Source organism: Anomalospiza imberbis, chromosome 2 (assembly GCF_031753505.1).
Source record: "Anomalospiza imberbis isolate Cuckoo-Finch-1a 21T00152 chromosome 2, ASM3175350v1, whole genome shotgun sequence".
Lineage (NCBI taxonomy): Eukaryota > Metazoa > Chordata > Aves > Passeriformes > Viduidae > Anomalospiza > Anomalospiza imberbis.
Genome location: NC_089682.1, coordinates 57950707 through 57973458, shown reverse-complemented (window position 1 = coordinate 57973458; position 22752 = coordinate 57950707). Strand labels below are relative to the sequence as shown.

Sequence of the window (22752 nt, the reverse complement as noted above, 5' to 3'; positions counted from 1 at the left end):
TTCTTGCATCTGACCTGTGCAATGGCATAATCCGAGCAATTGGTTGCCTGCATGCCCTCATTGCCACTGATCCCCACTCCAACGTGAGCTGTTTGGATCATTCCTACATCATTGGCACCATCCCCAATGGCAAGTGTTATGGCATTGACGTGTTTCTTGACCATGTCTACTATTTCGGACTTCTGTAGAGGAGATACTCTGAAAAGGAGAGAAAAAGGTGTCAGTTTCTCACATGCTGAGCTATGTGCCTTTCCCAAAAGGACAGCTGTAACCTACATTTAGAAGTAATCAAAGGCAGTTGCTGGGAAGTTCCTTTATTCAACAACTAAGCTTCAGAACCCATGCCAAACTATTTCAGAAGAAAAGAGTAGCTTTAAAAATAGTTTCACATTTACCTACTTGCTGATAGTTAATGCAAAAGAGACCAAATCTATATGAAAGATTTCAAAGCCTTGTTTTCCTTACCCAGCCCCTCCTAACTGGCATAACGCTGGTGATACTATACTGGGAACATTGAAGTGAGTTTCCTCTTCAACTATGACAGTTTAGAGATTAAGAGTGCAGGCTTCCCTGCCTCCTGTCATCACCATCCAGAAGGAGAAAGACCACAAATACATTCAGAGACATTTCCAATGGTTTGCAAAAGATACTGCAGGCTTACTTTATTATTTAACCATTTCTGTTTAACATCTTTATCAATGATCTCAATGAGAGGACTGAGTATATCCTAAGACAGTTTGCAGATGACACCAAGTTGGGTGAGAATATTGATCAGCTGAAGGGCAGGAAGGCCCTGCAGAGGGATCTGGACAGCCTGGATTGATGGACCAAGGGCAGTTTTATGAAGTTCAGCAAGGTCAAGTGCTGGATCCTGCACTGAGGTTACAACAACCCCAGGCAGCACTACTGGCAGAGAAACTGTCTGGCAGAAAAAGACCTGGGGGTGCTGGTCAACAGCAGCCGAACGTGATCCAGTGTGTGCCCAGTTAGCCAAGAAGGCCAGTGGCATCCTGGCCTGGATCACCAATGGTGTGGCCAGCAGGAGCAGGGCAGTGACCTGTACTTGGTACTCATGAGGCCACACCTTGAGTTCAGTTTTGGGTCCCTCAATTCAGGAAAAAAACAATTGAGGTGCTGGAGTATGTCCAGGAAAGGGAAACAGAGCTGGGGAAGGGTCTGGAGCACAACTCTTATGAGGAGCAGCTGGGGGAGCTCTGATTGTTCAGCCTGGAGAAAAAGGCAGGGGTATATACCTAATCACCCCCTACAACCACCACAAAGGAGATAGTACTGAAGGGGGGATCTATCACCCCAGATAAAAGATGGTAACAACAAGAGGAAATGGCTTCAAGTTGTGCCAAGGGAGGTTTAGATTGGATATGAGGAAAAAACTAAGGGAAATGGTTGGCCAGATTTGAAACATGCTGCCCAGGGAAGTGGTGGAGTCACAATCCCCAGAGGTATTTAAAAGTCGTGTAGATGCAGCACTGAAGTTTAGTGGTGGACTTGTCAGTTAGAATTATCTTGAAGGACTTTCCCAACCCTAATGATTCTCTTCCCTCCTCCAGCTGACCTCCCCATGTGCCAGGCCACCTTTCCAATCTCAGACTATGCAGGTCAGATCAGAAAGCACAAGACCACTTCCTGATCTCACATATGTCTTGTGTATGCAACTCCGACCTCAGCAATGATGTTACTCAATTCCAACTCCAAAACAAAAGACTGACTCCATTATATCTAAATATCCTTATCAGATTTATTGGCAGTTACTTTAACTTGATTCTTCTCTCATTTGATATCAGTTTGAAGTTAATAAAAATTTATGGAATTCAGAGTTGAACTAGTCTAAATCAGGCAAGAGTGGAAAAATACTCAGGACTAGGTTTCTAAATTGGATAAGACACCCAAAATGCCCTTTTGTCATGGAAAAAGTAGATCAGGTTACCAAATCATATGAGGTATTTTGGAAATACCTACATGTAGATTAAATATTTCCATTCTAAACCCATCTGTACAAACAACTCTAATTCCTTTCCCCATCACTTTTAGACAAAACTTTTCTACATCTCAAGTCAGCCATATACCACTCAAAAAAAAAAGTAACTGATAGCTAAAAACTTTACTATTAAAATAGGAGGTAAATAGGGAGCTTGGGGAATAGGAGAGACAGAGGTTTTTTACATGACTTTTTTTCAGAATTTACATCCTGTGAGAGCAACATAACTAGCCATTTAATACACCCATCTGGATTACTGATGATAAAAAAAAAAAAAAAGCGGAGTTATCTTGTTCAGCATTATGCTTTATAGCCTTGGTTTTGTTTAGAAAATTCCTAAATAGGTGTTTTATTAGTAAATCACTCTTTAAATAACTTGAATAATTTGGGGAAAAAGAAACTTGCTAACCTCAAACTTCACATGTGAATTAAACCACCTGGAAGTCTAGCAGCTGTCCTGCTCCTAAAAGCCAAATACAGGAAAAAGTTGGCTAAACCATAAAATTTACTTAATACTATTGGATAGATCTATTAAGCACTCTACTACCTGGCAGTGAAAACACCGCTTGGCACTGTAGAGGCTCAGATAAATTACCAACACAAAACCTCAACACACCAACCTATGGAGCACAAAAGCTGTTGGTTTTTAATTATAAATCAGCTCTGAATATCATCTACAGCAAATTTTAACTTTTCTCTCATACTTGCACACACACGCTCCTCCCTCTCCCCCAGTACTCACATAATAAAATACTAAAGCATGGAGCAAGGAGTCAAAGGGACTTCAAGGGCCTTTCCACTAAAATAGAAACTCCAGAGGGACTTGGGGCCAGCTGTGGAGCATTTGGATTGATAAGTACACAGACCCTCATTTCCAGCCCCAGGGGCACCTCCAGTTCAGAGGACCATATACTTTTGGCAGTCCTCTCATGTAATTATTTCTTCACAGCAAAGTAATGTACATATCTGCTAACAGCCTTCCCAGACATACACTTGTCTTGGAATTTCAACTTATGTTCAATTACATTTCAGTTACATAGCAATAGAGAAATCTAAGAAATGCCCTGTTTTCAAATATGCTTAAAAGAGCAGGGGAAGGTAAAAAGACAAAATGTGAACAGCATCTCTGACTCTGTAGTTTAAACTAGTAGCTTGTCTACAGACATGACCAGAATGTGGCAGAGATGTTCAAGCTTATTCTAGTGCAGTTTAGCTGGGACATGTCAAGCAAGCTAATGCAGCCTGTGTTCACTTCTGTGCCTACAGTGTAGGTGTGGTTTCAGATTTTAAGTCAACTTTGCCATTAGTGACCAAATGAAGGTAATTATATCCACAGTTATGCAGCACTCAGTTAATGTTTAACATCCCTATATGCTTAGTAAGGCTAAACAAACTACCTGAAATGCTACATGTGCATTTTAAACACCACAAATATTTATGGACTTGGTTTAAGAAGATGAAATCTAAGACAAGATTTCAGCACAAAGTGTTATTTGATTTAGCTGTTTCTCCCAAACAGCAGCTCTGTACTTGATTGTAGTTGTTTCTCCTGAACAGCAGCTCTATACCAAGCATCCTCTTTGACACTTGAGCAGCAAGTACAGCCCGCAACTCCAGAGAACATATTTTGTTGCACAGAGTACATTAGCTACAAAAGCTGCAAATTCAGATGATTACTGACTTCCTGAGAGGTTTTACACCTCTCCTTCCCCAAGTCACTGACTCAGCCTCCAAACCTCTTTTACTCCTTGTAATCTGTTTGATACCAACACACTGCATTAGGTGACATTAATCCCCTTAGCCAAATGATCAGAGCTGTGGTACAATTCTGCACATTGATAAGCTGCCTACAGGAAGAACTGAAGATTATAGCACAGGATACTATTAAACTGCAGCTCCCCCAGGTGTAGCCAAGTTCACAAAGATTATGGGTAAATGCATGAGTTCAAAGGAAAAAAGCACAAGGAAAGAACTTTTTTCTTTGAAAAAAAATTCTGCAGTGACAGAATTGGTACATATCATTTGATGGAAGATCCCTGGCTTTCACTGCAGAGCTCACTGCAACAGTATCAGAATGTAAGCCTTGCCTGGGTATACAGCCAAATAAGAATTAAGATATGAATAAAGCATCAGTTGCATCAAAATCTTCTGCTTACTCTTGTATTTGTTCCCTGGTCAGACAGCAGTGCTTCTTATAAAGGTTCTTTGAGTGCCACTCAAGAGCTCACTAAAACATTTTCATTTGTACAGAAGTTATTTTTATTGCCTCTGCTCAAAAATGTCTTTGACAACAGACTGATTCACTCCTTTATACATACTTGAGAAAAAAAAAAGTCAGGTTTCAAGTACCATAACTATAGTGATGGCTACAATCTGGTAAGATCAAGTCTTCAGATTCTTGCTCAAACTCTTTCCCTGACAATCTGAATTTAGCCTACACAGGCTACAAGAGAGCCTGAGGTCAAGACTTCACCTTTATAAAGTGCCTATCATTCAGCATCTGGCTGTGCAATACAAAGTATCCATGGATGATGGCAAGGACATATGAAGTTAAGTGTCAGTCATGCAGCAGAGCTGCTCTGTGCCCATCTCTGAGACTTCCTTCTGGTAGCCTTGCTCTCGAGACAGCAAAAGCTAATATGGAAAACAGAAGGCTCTTGTCAGTCTCAAACCTGCTTAGTCTTTATCAGCACCTTTAACAGATTAAGACAGAAAGGGCTTTCCATCCTGAAGAAGATGACTGATGCCTTCAAATCATGTTGCTTCCTCTGTAATGGGTAGAAGCAAGAGAGGGCACAAATTATTACAGACCTAATTATCCACAGGTTACTTAAATTCATAAGGAAACAGTGAAAGGAGGCAGGGCAGGGGGTGAGTATTTTTCAATTAACAACATACTGTATCGTTATATTAGTGAATACTTTAAGGTCCCTCTTGAAGTTTGAGGAGGCTTGTGAAAAAAATAGCACAGGGCACAGCACACAGCAGTAACACATATGGTTTCCAACAAGGATGTCAGTGGCTTCACACTGACTTCTGCAGATCAGGTCCCAGTGGCCTTAAATACTTAGTTTGCATTTGCATCTTTAGCCTGAATGCACTTTTACAAGAAAAATTCTTACCTGATTATGTTTTGTCTGTTCAGAAAAGTTCTACTCGTATGATCTTGTCTTAGGTGCAAGGAGTAGGGAGATGGACTTACAGGCCCCTTCAAACTTGAGATGTTCTACAATTCCACTCAACATTTCACTAGGAGGTTTGTTCAGGCTTACTTCCTTTTTTTAAGAGAATTTAAGCAAGATGAAAGATCTTTCAGTTCAAATTTTTTCATCAGGAATACTTTATGGGACAACCAGAACAATTAAACTGTGTCATAATTTAGTGAAAAGCTTCACCAAAAAAACCCACACAAAAACCAACCAACACAAAACCCCTAACAACTACCAAAAAGTTCCAAACCAGCAGTGAAGCGGTGATATTTTAAAATCAGTATCAACCATTTTATTTAGAAACTCATTTTATTTTGAAACTTATTTTATTTAGAAACTCAAAGTTTTTTAAAATCTCTGAAGTAGAAACATGAAACCGTCAATTCTAACCAAGCAAAGTAATGCAATAGAACTTAAATTTTTATTGTACTTCAACTGATTTAAAACAATCCATTCCTATACTGCACACTTTGTGCAATCTGCAAGGCTATCGCTCTTATTCCCAAAGTCCATCTAATATATCAAGATGGATACAGTCACAAATACAACAGGAAAAACACTATCAGCACAAGCATCCCTGTGTCACACCAGTCAGCTACACTCCATAAGATCTTGTCAATAGGAAGTGATAAACAGTTTTCTTAGTTCTGTCCCTATGTATACCTGCATTTATTGCAATTACAGATGTATAACAGCAACTGATGGCAACTGTAAATAATAATAATAATTCTCACACAAGGCCCTTAAACTACAGCTGCATCACTGCAGATACTTCAAAGTATAAGCTGGATACAAGCCCAGATGGGAAATAAAAATGCAGTATTTCAGAAAATAATTAGTTTTATTTATTGCATTCGAGTCTAAAGGACCAAATAAAGACAGGGTTCTGCTACAGAGCTTGCAATTGAGTTTATCAGTTGTTTAGAAAAAGATACATGAGCAATAAAAATAAAGTAACTAAATCCCATTGATCCTATTGGAGTCCTTTTGTTCGTAAGATATATATAGAGATAAAAAGATTAGGTAATTTTTAAGAGATCAGTTTATATCCAGACCATCTCACAAGGCCATGAAGAGAGGCAGTCGCACAAGCTCTTCCATCCCTAAGCAAGGCACAGTTTGATACATATTGTCAGCTGTCTCCTGCGTTCTGCCATTTGTGTTGTGTCTTCTGGGAATTTTTTGTGGGTCCCTTCCACAAAAACAAGGAGACTAGAGCATTTCTCTTGAGGGCTGCATACTTTCCACACTCACAATTTGATACAAAATACTCTGAAGACACTCTAACCCATGCTTTTAATTTTTTAATGTTTATTTGTGAAAAGAGGAAGGCAAGGAAGGAAGCTGTTTCAAGTATTACCTTTTTCTGCTTCCATGCCATAACAAGCATAAACACAAAGACATTAATGTCTTTAACATGAAACTGATATCCTACTTCCTTGAAATGCCTTGTTAATGCAACACAAAAGGCCCTTAAGAGTTTACCTTTATTGCAGTGAACATGATTTTACCCTGTTCTATCGTAAAATACACTAGTACTTCAAAAAAGCTTGGTGACCTCATCTGCAGAAAAGGCAGATGAGAGACAGCCCAGAAAGCTGAGAGCTATGAATAACATTGTCACAAGTGTATGCATTGGTTCCCAGAAAAAAAGCAAGATAGATTAACACACCACTAAAAGTAATGCTCAGAAAAGAAGAAACATTGCCATTGCATTATATTTAACAGTTCTTAATTATGCAGTTGATTTTCTCCTGACACACCAGCCTGCAGATTTCAAGCACGTGTCATCCAGACAAGGGTTAGGCCTAAGTTGCAGCCATGATGCCCTGAGATATCTTGGATAATCTTATAATCATACAGTAGCCCACAGAAAAAAAGTGAACAAAAGCACTCATGTTGACTCAAAATGTGCCTTGCATTGAATGCTTTACATTTAGTCATTTCTCTGAACTTCCTTCCCCTGCTGACAACTTTCATAGGACTGGCTCTGGTACAGTACTTATATTTTTGGAGTCAGCACTGAGTGAAGTGATGGGATAATTTAATGTTCAGAGAAAACACCAAAGGAATCCATCCAATTCATCCAACTACATATAAGTGTCTTCAATGGAGACATCTCTATCTGCACTAATCATGCCACACTCCTTTTATAGTCAGAGAGAAGCAGGCACTTCTAAAGTGCAATTCATCTGGCTTTAGACATGTACTTTTAAGATTGTAGTTCATCTCCTCTCCAAACTGCTGCTTTCTCTCAGCCAAGGTAAAGGGAGCCGAAGGTAAGTGGTTCACATGAAAAAAGTCATAAAATTTCACAGGTTAAGCCCTTCTTTTACATTACAGCAGGGCTAAATACCTTTAAATAATCAAGTGCACAGGCTTTTGCTCTCCTGTTTTCAGGTGAGAATGCCTGCTTCCTCCTGACATGGCCATCTGATGCTGAACGGACTGACACACCTTCCCTTCTTCTAAAATCCTCACTTCTTGACCCTGCTCCCAGCTCTTGCTAATACTTTTCTATAGCCCATCCCATTTCAACAGACAACCAGAAGCCTTACCAACCCTCTACTGCTTTCTGTAAGAACAACCCCAGCTTTATCATCCTTTGTCATTTCATTTGCAGTCTCACTTTTCCATACTTAAGATTTTTCCCAATCAGACAGTCCTTCAAACTGCTTCACTCATCCAAATTTATCAGACTGGTTAAAGTCTGGTTTTTTAATTTTAAAGAGTTTTACATCCTATTTCACCTATCATCAGAAGTCTCATTTCATCTTACAATAAATACAAAAAAAATCTTCCTTTAGTTTTTCAGTCTCACTGGTGTGCCAGTCACACACTTGACTTTCTGAGCAACATATATTACCTCTATATTTCAGGTTATCCAAAGCAGGGTATTTTTGGTGCCTAGCAGGGCTCTAAGTCAAAACACATGCACATTTCTACATGCTCACAGGACATGGGGCAGTTTTTTAAATTTAATGGTTACCAAAGCAGTTCCTTCTGCATCACTCTAGATAGATTAGATATGCCTTCTTAATATAAAGCTCTCCTTGTAGTTATAAAGGCCCTGAATTATACAGTCTTCTGAACAGGAAGAACACAAATTAATGTAGTATATTTTTACCACAAAAAAAGAGAGATGATTTTGCTAATTATATGGAGGGGAGGTTTTAACACATGTATCACTAGAGAATTTCTCACTTGCATTTCATATTTCAATAACTCATTTGCCTTTCACAGCTGCCACTGAAATGATCTTCAGAGGAAAAGGGTTAGGAAATAATCTCTTCATAAGCTGAATTTGAGGTATTAAGCAGTGTAACATAAACAGAATGCTCCAGAGAACACAGGGTTAAGTTTCAAGTCAGCATCTTCTTCCTCTTTGATATCCCTCCCTGCATGTTTCTGTCTTGATTGCCCTTCCCCCAATCTGCTTTATGGGGCAAAGATTAAATACATAAAATCTAGTTTGGAAAACAAATTAATTGGAAAGTGATGAGTTGGCATAAACACAGTGTTGAATGAAAGACTATTTTGCATTTTAAACTATAATGGTCACTAGTGGTAACAGCTATATGTTTTTTAAATTAAACTAATATATCAAATTAATTTTGAGCTTCCCTCAGTCCAAGCTGATTAAGGCACATACATTCATTTCCATGCTAATCAGCCTGAGCAGTTCTCATGCAACACAGAAACCAGACTTTTTCTAATGACAGAGCAAAAAAATTTCAGTCTGCAAAGCATACAGCTTAGTCCTTTTATAACCTTGTGGACATGCACACAGAGCCAGCAGCCACGTATTTCACATAGCAGAGCTGTTTACAAAATTTTGCAGCACATGATGAAATTTAGTGATGATTGACACAATGTCAATTAATAAGCACATCAGCCCATTTAGCGAGTCTCTGCCCTGTAGTGAAGTCAAAAGATCAACTGGAAGAGCCAGGGTGAGCACCCACCTTGAGAAATAGAGCAGCAATACTGTGAGAGCACCAGTCACACCTCATACGTGGCCATCATGGAATCATAGAATCATTAAAGTTAGAAAAGACATCCAAGATCATCATGTCCAACCATTAGCCCAGCACTGCCAAGTCCACCACTAAACCATGTCCCAAAGTGCCACATCTACACATCTTCTAAATATCTCCAGGGATGGTGACTCAGCCACTTCCCTGGGGACAGCCTGTTCCAATGCCTGACCACAGTTTCGGTGATTTTTTTTTTTTTCTAATGTCCAATCTAAACCTCCCCTGTGCAACTTGAGACCACTTTCTCATGGCCTGTCACTTGCCACCCTTGAGAAGAGACTGAGCTGCATCTCCTGGTAACCTCCTTTCAGGAGCCTGACAGGTACTGTGCTCCTCCACTCAACTACAGCTCAGAAATATAAAATAAAGCAGCTTTGGACACCATTACTGTTGTAAACTACTGCTGCTTTCAGGATCATATACCTAAGAAACAAACTACAAACACTGACATGGAAGGAAGATGGAGGGATATGTAGCTAGTAGATTTGAGTTTGCTATTCCAGTAGCTCTACAAGCACTGACAGATTTTTTTCTTCCTTCTGAATTCTAGTAACAACGCATGATTTATTCTTCTCCCTCTCTATTAAATGTTTCCCGGAATTTAATCTAAAAACACATATAAATGATCAACTTGCAGCTACATGTTATAGTTCAAGAGACTAGCATCTCTGAATTACATGCTCCTGGAACAGACAAGACAGACACAATCTGGAGCAGGGCATCTTACCCAGTAATTGTCATCACAGGGCTGCAATCATGCAGAGGACTCACTATCCAAAGTGAAAGTGCCAGATACATGAAAATGTAAGTCTTTCAATTTCAAAACTATCAGTATACCTGAAAAATCAGGGTTATCATGTATCAGAGAAAAGAGGTGAGGTCCCAGATTTTCCATTACGCATTACAACACCACCAAAATGCAAGTTATTTCCCACCCTTAAGTTCAGTCTCTATTGAACAAAATGCTTCCAAAGTCCCTAAATAATTAGGTAATTCTTTAAAAAAGCTTCTGTTTTAAAATGAGATTCTGCTTTCCACAATCTCTTCACAGCTAGGAAAGTTGAGCATCAGGGTGTTCCCACTAAAATTACAAAAAAAAAAAACAACAACAAAACAAACAAACAAAAAACAAGAAAACTGGAGCACTTTTATATAGGAACACCACTGACTACTGAAAATCTGACTAGGATTGGCTCATTCTTGGTCAACTATTAAATTTGTGTTCTGTCCAAAGCCAGGTTAGGTATTAACTTACAGCAGAACATTCACAGCATTCTCACTACTCCCAAACTCAAGCTTAAAGAAAGGAACTTGACATTAACCTCTAACCTAAGACTCAATACAAGCAACACTGTTTTAGAATATTGCTCCTTTATTTTTCTTCCTTCCCCTCTTCACTCTTTTCTTAGCAAGGTCAGTTATTCACTAAGCCCATGGCTAAATCACAGCATTAAAATATAGCACCCAGGACAAGGAGGTGATTTTGTAGTCTTCATCCACAACCTACACTCTTAAGTTAATATGACCAAATTTACATCCACTAACACAGCCACATTTTAGGGCAATCTGCAACCCTCAAACACATGGTTCAATATATACAGATATCTTGTTTAAGACACAGAAGTGACCTGCAGTTTGTGAAAACAACGCTGATCAGCAGCAGCTGCCTCTGTAAGAGCAAAACAAAAGCACAGATGGCAGAGTGAACACAGCACGTATTGGTCCCCTGCACCCTTGACTGCCAAGCACCTTCCCAAGAAGAGGACACTGTTGCAAAGCAGAGCACGTGAAACCAAAGCCATGCATCTCAGGCTGTCACACGAGGCATAAGCACACCACTTGCTGCACAAGTGGGGGCAACTGCTGGGCAAGAGCAGGCCAACCTAGTCCAGTCTCACCTCTGCCATAGCAGAGCAGGCTGTCCTCAGAAGCTTGTACAGGCATTTTGGTGCAGTCAGGTGGTACTTCAACAGCCCAGGATGAACACACACAGTCAAATGTCAATACTTGCTCATTAGAGCTCTTATTAACAGTGTATACACAGCCTGAAATGCTTAACACACAGGGAAAAGGCTCACAAAACTCAATTCCCTCTTCTTTTCCCAAACTTGTGTTGACTTCAGAATTAATGTCTCTTGAAAGCTCCAAGCAGGCTACCTTGCAGTTACTGAAAGGGATCTTCAAGAGTTTTGACAAAAAATTCATCAAAGAAATGGCAGCTTTGATTTCCTGAATGTGTCTCAACTGCTTTTCTTTTCCACATAAGACTTTTAGTTTCTCATCCATATTCCTAACCACTGGATGACCCATGTCAGTACAGACAGTTTAAAAAAGCATAAATGTTTTGCTTAATATAACAAACTAGGCCAACAATTTTGCTTGAATACAGAACTAGGAGCCAGATCTTCAGAATGTCAAACACTTTTATCTTCACAGAAAGAACACAAAACGCTGCGGTTCCCATTTGGTAACATACATGTCCACCTATCACAGGACATGCTTAATTAGTACTAAGTTGCCAAGAGGAATCATGCCTTCCACCACTCTTTTTACTTAAGGGAATAAAGATAGAGACAAGAATAATTATACATAAGGAGCTTTGAAATAGCATAGAGAAAATATGTGCATTTTATGTCAACTTTCTCCTGAAAGCTGGCAGAAGGACATTGCCTAAAGGACCTTCTTCCCTCCACAGAAAACCAGCTTTGAAACATTCCAGCAGGCATTATAATGAGCCCTTTCCTATTAACTTGTGGTCTTTTAAGGTGAACTGCTGGGCAACTGATAGGCAGTGTGAAGTACCAGCACATTACTGGGGCCAGAGGAGAGCACATTTCTTCCATACACACTTATTTACCATATTAGCCTCAGAAGAGAGTTGTTCTCCCACTGCTACAATGATTTTACAAGCATCAATGAAATTTGAAGTATCAGACAGAGCTACCTTGTTATTTATTGCTAATGTAATGCCTAAGTCACCCATAGCCTCAGCTACAAATTGAAGAGCTAAATAAGCCAGACCACATTAAACATCTCCTTAAAAAGATACCATAAAAATTGAGACAAAAAAAGGAATTGCTTGAAGTTGAACTGTATTTGCTGATGCTCTTCATGACTTAAGAAAGATTAGAAGCAAAAAACCCACGAGGAAAAATGATGAGTTGCCCATGCTGAAAAACTCACGGGCTCTAAAGGAAACAGAAAAGCAGCTTTTGTGAGTTAGACAGGATACTCTCCATGTGTGCCAGAGCATATCAGTACAGCTAAGCTGATGCTTTCTTTTTTAAATCCGGCCATGAAAAGCAGGTCAGCTTACAGTAACTTCTGTCTAGAGAATAGCTTTGAGCCTATGCAGGCACACCTTAATAATACGGTTTTTGCAGCAGCATGCAGTCAACAGTCAATTTACACAGTACATTTTGTTTTATCTTTTAGTTAAAAGCTAAGATTGGGAAGCCTAAGTTCACTAAAATCTCTTTAGGATATATCAGAAGTTGATAAGGTTATATGTTTCACATACTGGCAAAGTTGAGGTAACAGTAATTAATTTTCAAACACAGCACACTGAAAAATCCTATAGCAAAACAGATAACAGATATGGAGGTAAAAAACAAGCCTCATGTTCAAATATGACCTGGCAACTGGAAAGCAAGATCTCAAGATATACTGCAGAAGCGGAACACAGATGTGGTAATGTGAAAAGTGCTCAAATACAACAGACTCAGTAGACATATAACGAATGCCTGCTACGAGCTGGTCTGCACTGCAGGACAGAAGGTATGTACACAGTACCTTCAAACACTCTGCCTGAGTGCCTTGGGGCAGAGGGGGACAGGTGGGGGCAATACACAAGAGGCTGATCTCAAGCCTCCTAAAATCAGATACGCCAATGTTTTGGCAATGACAACTGCGTACGAGAATTCACCATAAGAGTTTGCATGGCACAGCCAAAGAGGCTTGGCTGTCTTGCTGGGCTACCAGCACACACCTTCAGGGCACTACCTTTTATTAAACGAAGATTTTTAAAGTGATTACATTTTGTACACATCTATATCATTCTCTATACCAAATTTCTCCAAACAGGGTCAGAGTAGCCTTGCCAGGAGTTTGCTGGCAGTGATGTTCAAGGTATAATCAAAACCACAAAACTCCAGGAGGTCACAGCTACTCCAATCTAATGTGAAAGTGTTCAAAACACTCATTTCATGAAGATGGAGAGAGATTATATGAGCAACTCTCCCATGAGCATAATGGAAAACCATCAAGATCACAAACTACTAATTACCTTTAAACTCATATTTGACTGCGACTTAAAAATCAAAGTTAGCAATTCGGATTAAAAAAAACCTGTAAAACAAACTGAATGCCAAAAAAAGTAAATTCCTAAATTTTCTGAATGTAAAAATAATATAAATAATTTACAAAGAACAGAAAATCTGCTTATTCTCTACATGCACTTGGGTATAATTGTAGTGTAGATGCCCTGCCATTTAATTTTCAGGAGTACAGATTTTATTCATGTTCACCTTGTTCAGTAAAAATTACAGCCCAAACACAAACCAACATGTTGGTGCAGGGCAGAGCAATTAGCCTGAGGACCCAACAGTTTTAACATATTAGAGATGTAACTAATACATCATACTTCATCTGGAATAAAGTTCACAGGATAAGGACAAACATTCAGTGTCAAAATGGCAACGGTCAGAGGTACCATGGTATTCCATCCTGCTCAGTAATCCAGATGAGGTTCCATCATCAGTAACCCAGATGCTGACAAAAGGGATACCCTCAACAGGTCTGTATATGGTGCTGAACTAGGGGGACTGGATTACAAGGAATCAAAGGGCTTTTAGTGAAAGGAACCTTCAGAAAAACAGGGACTGAGATAACAAGCTTCACAGAGTTCAGACAGAGAAGGACTAAGCTCCACATCTTGAAAAATAATAAACCCATGTACCAATGCAGGCTTGGAAATGGTCAGCCCATACATAACCTGGTTATGGTGGGCATCGGGTTCTGCGTGAGCCAGAAAAATACCTTTAGTGTGATCAAGGTACACAATGCTCTAGGAAGTGAACCAGGACCCAAGTATGACCAGGACAAAGACACAAGTTATTATCAGTCCTCTCCTCAGCACAGGTGAGGTAACATCTGTAGAACTGTAAAGAGCCCAGCAGAGAATTACTAAGATGGTCTGGGGTTTAAAATATGTAACATGTAAGAGGAGGTTGTGTCACCTGGGCTTGGCAGGTGAGGGGCAGTTTAACAGCAACATTATACTACTGCATAACCTGGAGTTACCTGAAGAGTTTCCTGTCACGTCAAACAATGAAACATGGGCCAATTGCCACAGATTGAAAACACCTAGACCTACACCTGAAATCTCAGTTTAGTGACAATAGAGACTCCTCCCTGCTAAAAGCCTGAAACAGTCCCTGAAGAGGGTTCCCATGTGATTCTGTCACACAGCGAGGCCTGGGTTTCAAACAAGCTCACTCAGCACACATGCTGCCTTGTGTGCTGAAGGTCTCCAGAGAGACACAGCATAACTGGGCACTGCAGTACAGAAGTGACCTCATCTTCTTCCCCTGCATGCAGTCATCATCCTATGCTATTGGAGCATCTTCCCCAGGTTAACAGTCTTCTCCTTCCAGCCTTGCCTTTTCCTCATCCATCAGCAGCATCATATCACTCGCTTTCTCTTGCCTGAATAACCCACTGGTATTGAAGTAATATAAATAACTTTGTGCATAATTTCTTTAACTTGAAATTTTCGTATTTTAGCAGTGGATACAATAGACTTGGCAACTTTTAAGTTAACAGTTCTTTAGGTAGACACTATAAAATGTCTTGGTTTTTTTTATGCCATAGACTTTTCAGTTTAAAAAAACCCAAAACATCTGGCATAAAAGCCAATCCATCAGAAGAAATAAACATATCTCTTGAGAAAGCTAGACAGCCAGTGTAGACTCAACAGAAACAGCTCTGATCCAGCAAAAAGTTCCACATGGTGGAAGATTGTTTCCAAGATGGTCAGCTCTCAAGCACTTACATTTTTAGCACTCTCCACACTACTATTTCCAAATTGAGCAAAAATTAACATCTTCATCTCATAAGTTCATGTCTGATCATAACCTTCTTCTCAAAGAAAGACCTTGTAGTAACAGACATTTCTAGTTTCTTTCCCTTACCTTTGCTAGAAAAAGGAAAATGAGAACAAGATTTAATTCTTGAAATTTAAGAAAACTGAACATGAATAAGTAGGACAACTGAAAACTGACTGTTAGCCTTATTTTTCTATGAAACTTAAGTATATATATTTGAGTTGTAATCTTCCTAAATACAATGTCTCATATTTACAAGTAAAGCTGACCAAAAGACAGAGGGTTCAAGAAGAACAAAACCTTTTTTAATTACATTGGGCCATAATTATCATAGTCAATGCTAACTTCTACAATAAGACTTCCCAGCCTTTTATATCTCAGACACACTTTTATTCATTTCTATCCCTTCCTGTGCTTCACTACTTATCTGTGACATTTATAAACCAGCATTAAGTAAGACATTATAAGAGGCACAAATGCATTTTAAGTGGCTCTTTACTCAATTTAGTACCTGACAGTAATCACTACAAACCCAGTCAAAAAACTAATCCTTCATGGGATTTAATGAGGCTTGAAAAAGGTCCAGACGATTAGTCAGTCCTCTGTAGAACTGGGTTTTCCCCAGTAAGTTCATGTGAAAAAGTTTCCAGGGGAAGTCACATCCACATGTCATGCACAAATTATGAATATTCAGCATTACCAACTGCCTTAGCATTACTATTCCCAGTAGATTGTGCAGCAGGAGATAAAGAAGTCAACTCAGTTGTGCATGCTAATCAATGAATGAAGCAAACCATCACAAGAGCAACTGAGAGTCCTTTCCCCATCTGTAGCATTCACACAGTTGCTAAAGGCTAAAGGAATTGAAAATTCAAAAGGAGGAGGGAGAAGAGGGACCCTTTCATGACGACGTGGCCCAAACTGGAATAATTGCCAGTACAAACAGGCTCGCTTTCAAATACATGTGGGTCAGAAGTAACAGCAGAGCTCAAAGCAGTGGCAGTCATACTGTTTACTCTCCTTTTGACATAAAAGCCTTTCCCTCTGTGAACAGCTCTTAATGCAGAAATATCTAAACGCATGCTAATGCCCAACAGAGCACTAACTTCCTCTGATTGATTCAGCAGTACTGAAAGTACCACGAGAAAAGATCAAACCAAGTATTATACAAACAACCCATGTCTTCAATATGGTATGTGTCAGCATGAAAGCTGAAAGGAGCTGAACAAGCCAGCTACTAATGTCTTGCATGGTTCTGAAAGTGGCAGTGTTCTTATGTGCTTGTAGATAAAAGTGTTTTTCTCAAGTTGTGACATCAATTTATAGGGCTCTGTAATGTAATGAAAGCTCTTTGATTTAACTTGATTTACGAAGCAAAAGCACTTCTGGTGTCTTCAGAAAAAGCATAGGAGTTTACAATAAACACAAGATAATTGACTAATTTTGCAGCCAGTTACTCTCCTGAAATCATAATTAGAGAAAACAAACATGATCTCCCACTTCCCTTTTTATGCTACTTAAAATTCCTTCTTCTTTCTTCCATTTCACTGACTCACCTTTCTTTCAACATCCTTTCATTGGAGAGATTCCAGTGACAAACTTTTCTGGCATTACTTTAGGGAAGACATTTTCAACTTTCCACCACTAGTTCTAATACTCTGTTTCTCTACTCAGCTGCTGCAGTGTTAACAAAAGAACACTAAGACACATACACAAAAATAAACCTCAACCAATGGTGCATGACACTTTCAAGTGTGCCAGAAGCAGTACAAAATCTGGCTGAAATGTGTTATGTTCTACCCTTCCAGGGTTCAGCACAATGTCTCTTTTTTTTTCTTCCCTGATGTGTACACTCTAATTGGAAGTTATTTAAGTGCTAGGAAAACAAATATCTGGTTATATTTAACTGACCATGTCCCAGATGAACAAAACACAAAAGGATAAATGAATTATTTCTTTAGGTGCAGACAGATTATTAAATCAACTTCAGGGGACAGACATAAACCTAGAGGAGAGGAAGACATTTTTCTCTCTGGGTAACTGATACACACAACAACAAGAATGGGATTTAGAAATCAAGTCCTGTCTTCAAGTGGCACAATGGGAGATGAACAGCATACCTTACCTAAACCTGATTTCAGGCAGGCAGGAGAGGAGAAGGGCTGTGGTTTTAAACTCCCACAGTCTGAAGAGGACACTTAGCTTAAGCCTCCTTCCTGTGGTGCCTTCAGTATGCACACCAAAGCCATTCCTTAAAAGCATTTACACAAGTGGAGGCCTATTTCATGCATCTCAGACAAATTCAGGAGTAACAGCTACTCATTAATCTCAGTCCTGGTCTCACCTTGGAGGGGACCAGCTACAAGCCTTTTGTTTACAGGCCTTCAGCACTTCAGTTGTTATGTAGGCTTTGGAATGAATCATATTTCTGGATCTAGGAATCACAGCTCCATATAAGGAAATTGCTCACCTAGGTCCACAAAGGCAACAACTTCATAAATCCACAAAATATAAATGAAAAAATTCTCCATTATGCAAATGCATAAATCCATTGTGTCCTACTCTTTAGTGGCAGCCCTTTTCTCTCAATCAGATAAAATGAACCAGAAATAAAAAAAGAAAGACAAAAACCAAAACCCCAAACCAACAAACAAAAAAAAAAAAAAAAAAAAAAGAAAGGGAGGCAAGGAAGAACAAAAATGTGAAAGTCCTTCCAAACAAGGACCCTCTGTCTGAAAAAGTCAACTAAAAGTCAATATAATGAAGGCATATTTATTGGAGAGGAAGAAGGGGAAGAAAAGCAGTCAGAGTATGATTATTCTTAATGTCTTCAAATGCAAGAACTTGATGGTATCCAATGAAATTACCAAGGAGACTTAAAAGGAAAATACTTCCTCTACACTGTACATAACACCCTGTGTCCAGGGTGAGATTACAGACTAATCTCTAATTGAGATTAGAGTTTAAACACATTCAGAGAAAAAGATTTAAAAATTATGAATGAATTAAGATCACTGAAGGATTGGGAAAACAAGATGCAGATACAGCTGCTGGCAACAGAGGTTTCATTCACTAATTATACACACATTCCCAAAGCAGTCACTACTAGTCACTGTTTAAAATCAAAAACTGGATTAAATTGGGTGGGGTCCAACACTGACATTCACACAGGAAAGCAGGCTTACGATCATTAGCTGACTACTACAGCAAATCTAAGTTTCTATATGGATTTACCACTAGTTAAAGAACAGCTGTTCTGCAATGCCATCCATAAAGCTTGGAGATAGTCTACTAAAAAACTCTTGGAAGAGAAAAGCTCACCTTCTACTTCCAGAACTGCAATGAACTGGATAGCAATTTGTGCAGTGACTTGCAGAACTGCAGTGGACTGGATAGCAGTTTGTACAGTGAAACATAATGCACCGTCATGACCCCTTACCACTTTGAACTGAAATCCTGACAGTGATAAGCATACTTTTCTACATGTTTTTCTCCTAGGCAAAAAGAAATCAGTTACCACTGACAGCATACAGCAACTTGAAAAAAATATAGAATAACAAACTTATAAGGAATTTTGAACAGTTGCAGTATTTTTGAACATGGTGTCTTCTTGTATTCTCTTTGTCTATGTCTTTCTCACAAGGGGGGTGTTCACAATAGAGAAAACTCAAAAAAGCCTTTTCACAAAACTTCTGGATTCATATGCTTAATCTATCACCCCCTTACTTCGTATTTTGCCTTTCTATATCTGGTAGAGAGCAGGTCTGTTATGAAACTTCTGTGTTGCAGGGTCCCTTTTCCTACTGCTCTCTTCTAGGCTTAAGCAACTCCTCAGTTGTAAGACTTGAAGGCAGCAGCAGCTTTTAAGAATCCAAATCTTATGACAGTATAATATAGATCTTAATAAAAATATCCCAAGATTACAAATTCTAATTAAATAATCAGCTACAAAGAAAATGAAAATACCTAATTCCATTTCACTGCATGTATACCACAGCTGTTTCTTTAATTCAACAGTGAGAGACAAGAAGATCATGCAACAGCAATGGAATATTTTAAAAAGAATACTCAGCCTTTAACAGACTTTAACCATTAGTACTAAGGAAACCCTCTTGAGAATTGAAGAGCATAGGAGAAAAATAATAAAGCACAGCTTTCACTACTCCTGAAACTTCTGACAGCTAAAAAGGAGAATTAAATTCTTCTTCCACATACTTAGGTATTTACTGATACTTTTGTTCCTTTGCTTCTTGGGTGGCAATTGTCTTAAATACCTATTTGAGCTAACACACTTCCAGAAGGCAAAGTAAACAGGAAACACAAAGGGATAGAGAGCAAAATCCCAATGAGCTCTCACAGGAGAGGATAACAAAGACCTAATTACACCAAGATTTTCCCCTGCAAGGACTCAGTCAGACATCATGTACATGGAAAAAGACACCAAATATTTCTCCTTAACCATTCTTGAGTTATCCTTTAACATAAAAGAAATCTTAAAAACAGTAAAAACATTAAAACAGTATTTTACCAATTATCCCAGATAATATCTTTATTCTTACTTGAAGTGAATACTAACAGCAAATACACTGTGTAGCTCAAATGCATGGTTTCACCTGATCAGATGAGGGTGAAGCTCTAGAGAAGAATGACAAGGCAGCAGTTTTGGTACAAGGCAGCAGTTTTGGTACAAGGCAGATGATACTGAGGACATGTGGCCTGCAAGTGTCTCATTATAAACTGTTCTGGAAGTATTCTATAGCAAAATGTTGAGCACCACTACAGGACTGAAAGATTTCAAGGTGAGTGTAGCTACATCGGTTTGAATGGTCATTGCTCCATCTGAATAGATGTCAAAGGGCTCTTCATTGTACACCTGATACAACAAAATTTACATCAGATTAGATTTTCCTGCTACATAAACTAGATTTTCCTGCTACATAAAATTTCCTGTTTGAGTCCTTTGCTATTGTTTTGCTTGACAGAAGTTCCTCAGCTTTGTTACCAACTTTCTAAAAAAGAATACTTGGCAGAAACAACCAATTACTTTACTGAAGGATATTTTTCCTTCTTCGATGCATATTTGTTAAAAGGGAAAAGAACCTGTGAGAAGCTTTGCTTTCAACACAGCACTATGGAAAGCAGACAAAAAGCTTACTGCTTCCTGAATATAGGAAACAAATACTCTTCTCAGTGCACCAAAATCCCAAGGAAGCTTCCAGCTGTGAAATAAGGGAGCTTGATGAATTCTGGAAGAAATCTACCAACTAATACCACATTTCATCAAGTACAACATAAAATGCTGAGGATCAGTTTTCTCCAGATCTGGAGATCTTTTCTCCTGTTCTGGAAAGAGAACTACAAAGTTTATTTAAACCAAGTTGTTAGCACAAAAGACGACTTTTTAAAAGGGGCAAAACACCTAATGCCACAGCAAGCCTGGAAACTGCTTCAACATATCCGCGTTCCAGTTATGTTTGCTGTCTTCTGAAATCTCATCCATTCTCACTAAAACTCCTTACTTTTAAAACAAAGAAATTGAAAGAAAACAAAGTTTCTTGGAAGTTTAAGTAAAGGAAACCACACTAGTCACAAAGGGATTAAAATATGGACAAGTCAGTTTGATCCAGAGAATTGAATGATCACAAAAGAAAGTGATTGTTTCCATTGTAATGTTTACACCAGGTATTGGCTGGATTCCTGCTCACATTTCTTTAATTATGCCTGTATAAACAGAACTATTACACATCCAATCCAGTATCATCTACAGTTTAGGGAAGAGATGTCTGTAAAAAAAATTTCTCATTAATGAAACAGCACTTACAAAGGGTCACTGAAAGAATGAGAAGTCATCTCCACCAAGCAGCTGAACCTCACAGAGCTGCAGGGTTCGGTGAGAATGACCTAAGCTGCAAGCACGTTAATACACACTCGGCTTCCTTCTCAGTATCCTGTCAATACCACCAGGGGCTGGTCTTATTTCATTTACATATGCCATAAAAAAATCTCTCCTGGAGAAGAATATTACATTACCGTATGCAGATTTTCAAGCAGGAAACTGAACTAGAGGACAGCACTCATGAGACTCAGCTCTCTTAAAAAAAAAAAAATCCCCACAACATATCTTGTAGGAAAAGAAAAAGGAATAAAGCAAACAGTAAGTTAGCACACACTTCTTCTGCACTTTTTAAAAAGCATTTTCTGTTCAGTAAATTTCTGTACCAAAAAGAAAATAAAAACATGTAGAAGTGCAGCAATGCCATCTTTTTATTCTGATACATGAATGAATAAATTAACACCAGCATTCCTCACTGCACCAGCATCCTGTCAGACAGCTGCTCTGCCAGGAGCCTCCACTCTCAATGTCTAAAAAGCTAAGCCTGATATCCTGGCCAGTTCAGCCCTTGGGCCCCTCCTAGAAGATCCTGTTAATTATGCCAAGGTCTGTTAAAGTTATGTACAGGGTTCTCTCAATAAATGTCTACTCAGCTAAGACTAGTAGTCCTCCAATACTTTAGCTTGTCAGGACTCCAAATGAAACAAATGAAAACCAATGGAGAGATACCAAGTGTCCCTTCAGCAACGGATTCAACACCACTGAATTACTGAACAGAATGCCACAAGGAAATACAGGCTTTCCACTTCCTAATGCACAGCATCACTGGATGCCCATACTGCCTGTCTGGACACAGAACTAATCTCCCATATGGTTCTACTGACTTGACACTACTGCCTACAACAGAGATTTATGCAGCGGGTGTCAAGGAGTTCATTATCCCCACAGATGGAGCAGCAGGCTTTCAGACTACCCGAAGCCCGTACCTCAGGGCTGAAGTGGATGTGAGAAAATGAGTAGTTCAGAAGAGTACAGCATGATATGAAAATAAAGGCAAAGGGAAAGGCCAAAGAAGGTGAGAAAGTAGGCACTGGAGGCCTCTAAGATGCATTTACCCAAAAGCAGGAACTGCAATATCTACAGCTTCCATTGTTCAGTAAAAACCCAAGGACAAGTCTTTGTGAGAAGGAAAAGAAGGGAAAACTGGGATAGGGGGAGAAAAGGAACAAACTACTAAAAGGTCATGACATGAGACGTTGCAGGATTTAAACACAGACTGAAGCTATTTCCTGTTTTAAAACTGAGAGAAAGTATTGATTAGTATCAAGGAGACTGATTTAGGATAACATAAATCACACTTTTCAAGAGCTGAAATGTCAAGAATGTTTTAGCTTTTAGAAAAGGACGAGGTTTTGGTTTTTTGGTGTTCCTTCAGTAATAGCTAAATAACAGACTAATGCAGTAGTAGGAAACAATTGTGAGGGTGTTTTTTTCCTGAGGAGCAAAATGGGATCTTGGTGGCAAAGACAGTTTGAGACTTTTGGATCAAAGTGAGAGTAAAGATAGTTTTCAG

General features: G+C 39.0%; 1 protein-coding gene across 7 annotated transcripts in view; it reads right to left on the bottom strand.

Moving 5' to 3' along the window:
* Positions 1–22752, bottom strand: part of ATP8A2 (ATPase phospholipid transporting 8A2) — a 317516-nt gene that overhangs the window by 150554 nt on the left and 144210 nt on the right. For all 7 annotated transcript variants that reach the window (XM_068181246.1, XM_068181248.1, XM_068181251.1 and 4 more), the window contains one exon: positions 15–198. In XM_068181246.1, coding sequence (XP_068037347.1) covers positions 15–198 — 184 coding nt within the window. The remainder of the gene's footprint in view (positions 1–14; positions 199–22752) is intronic.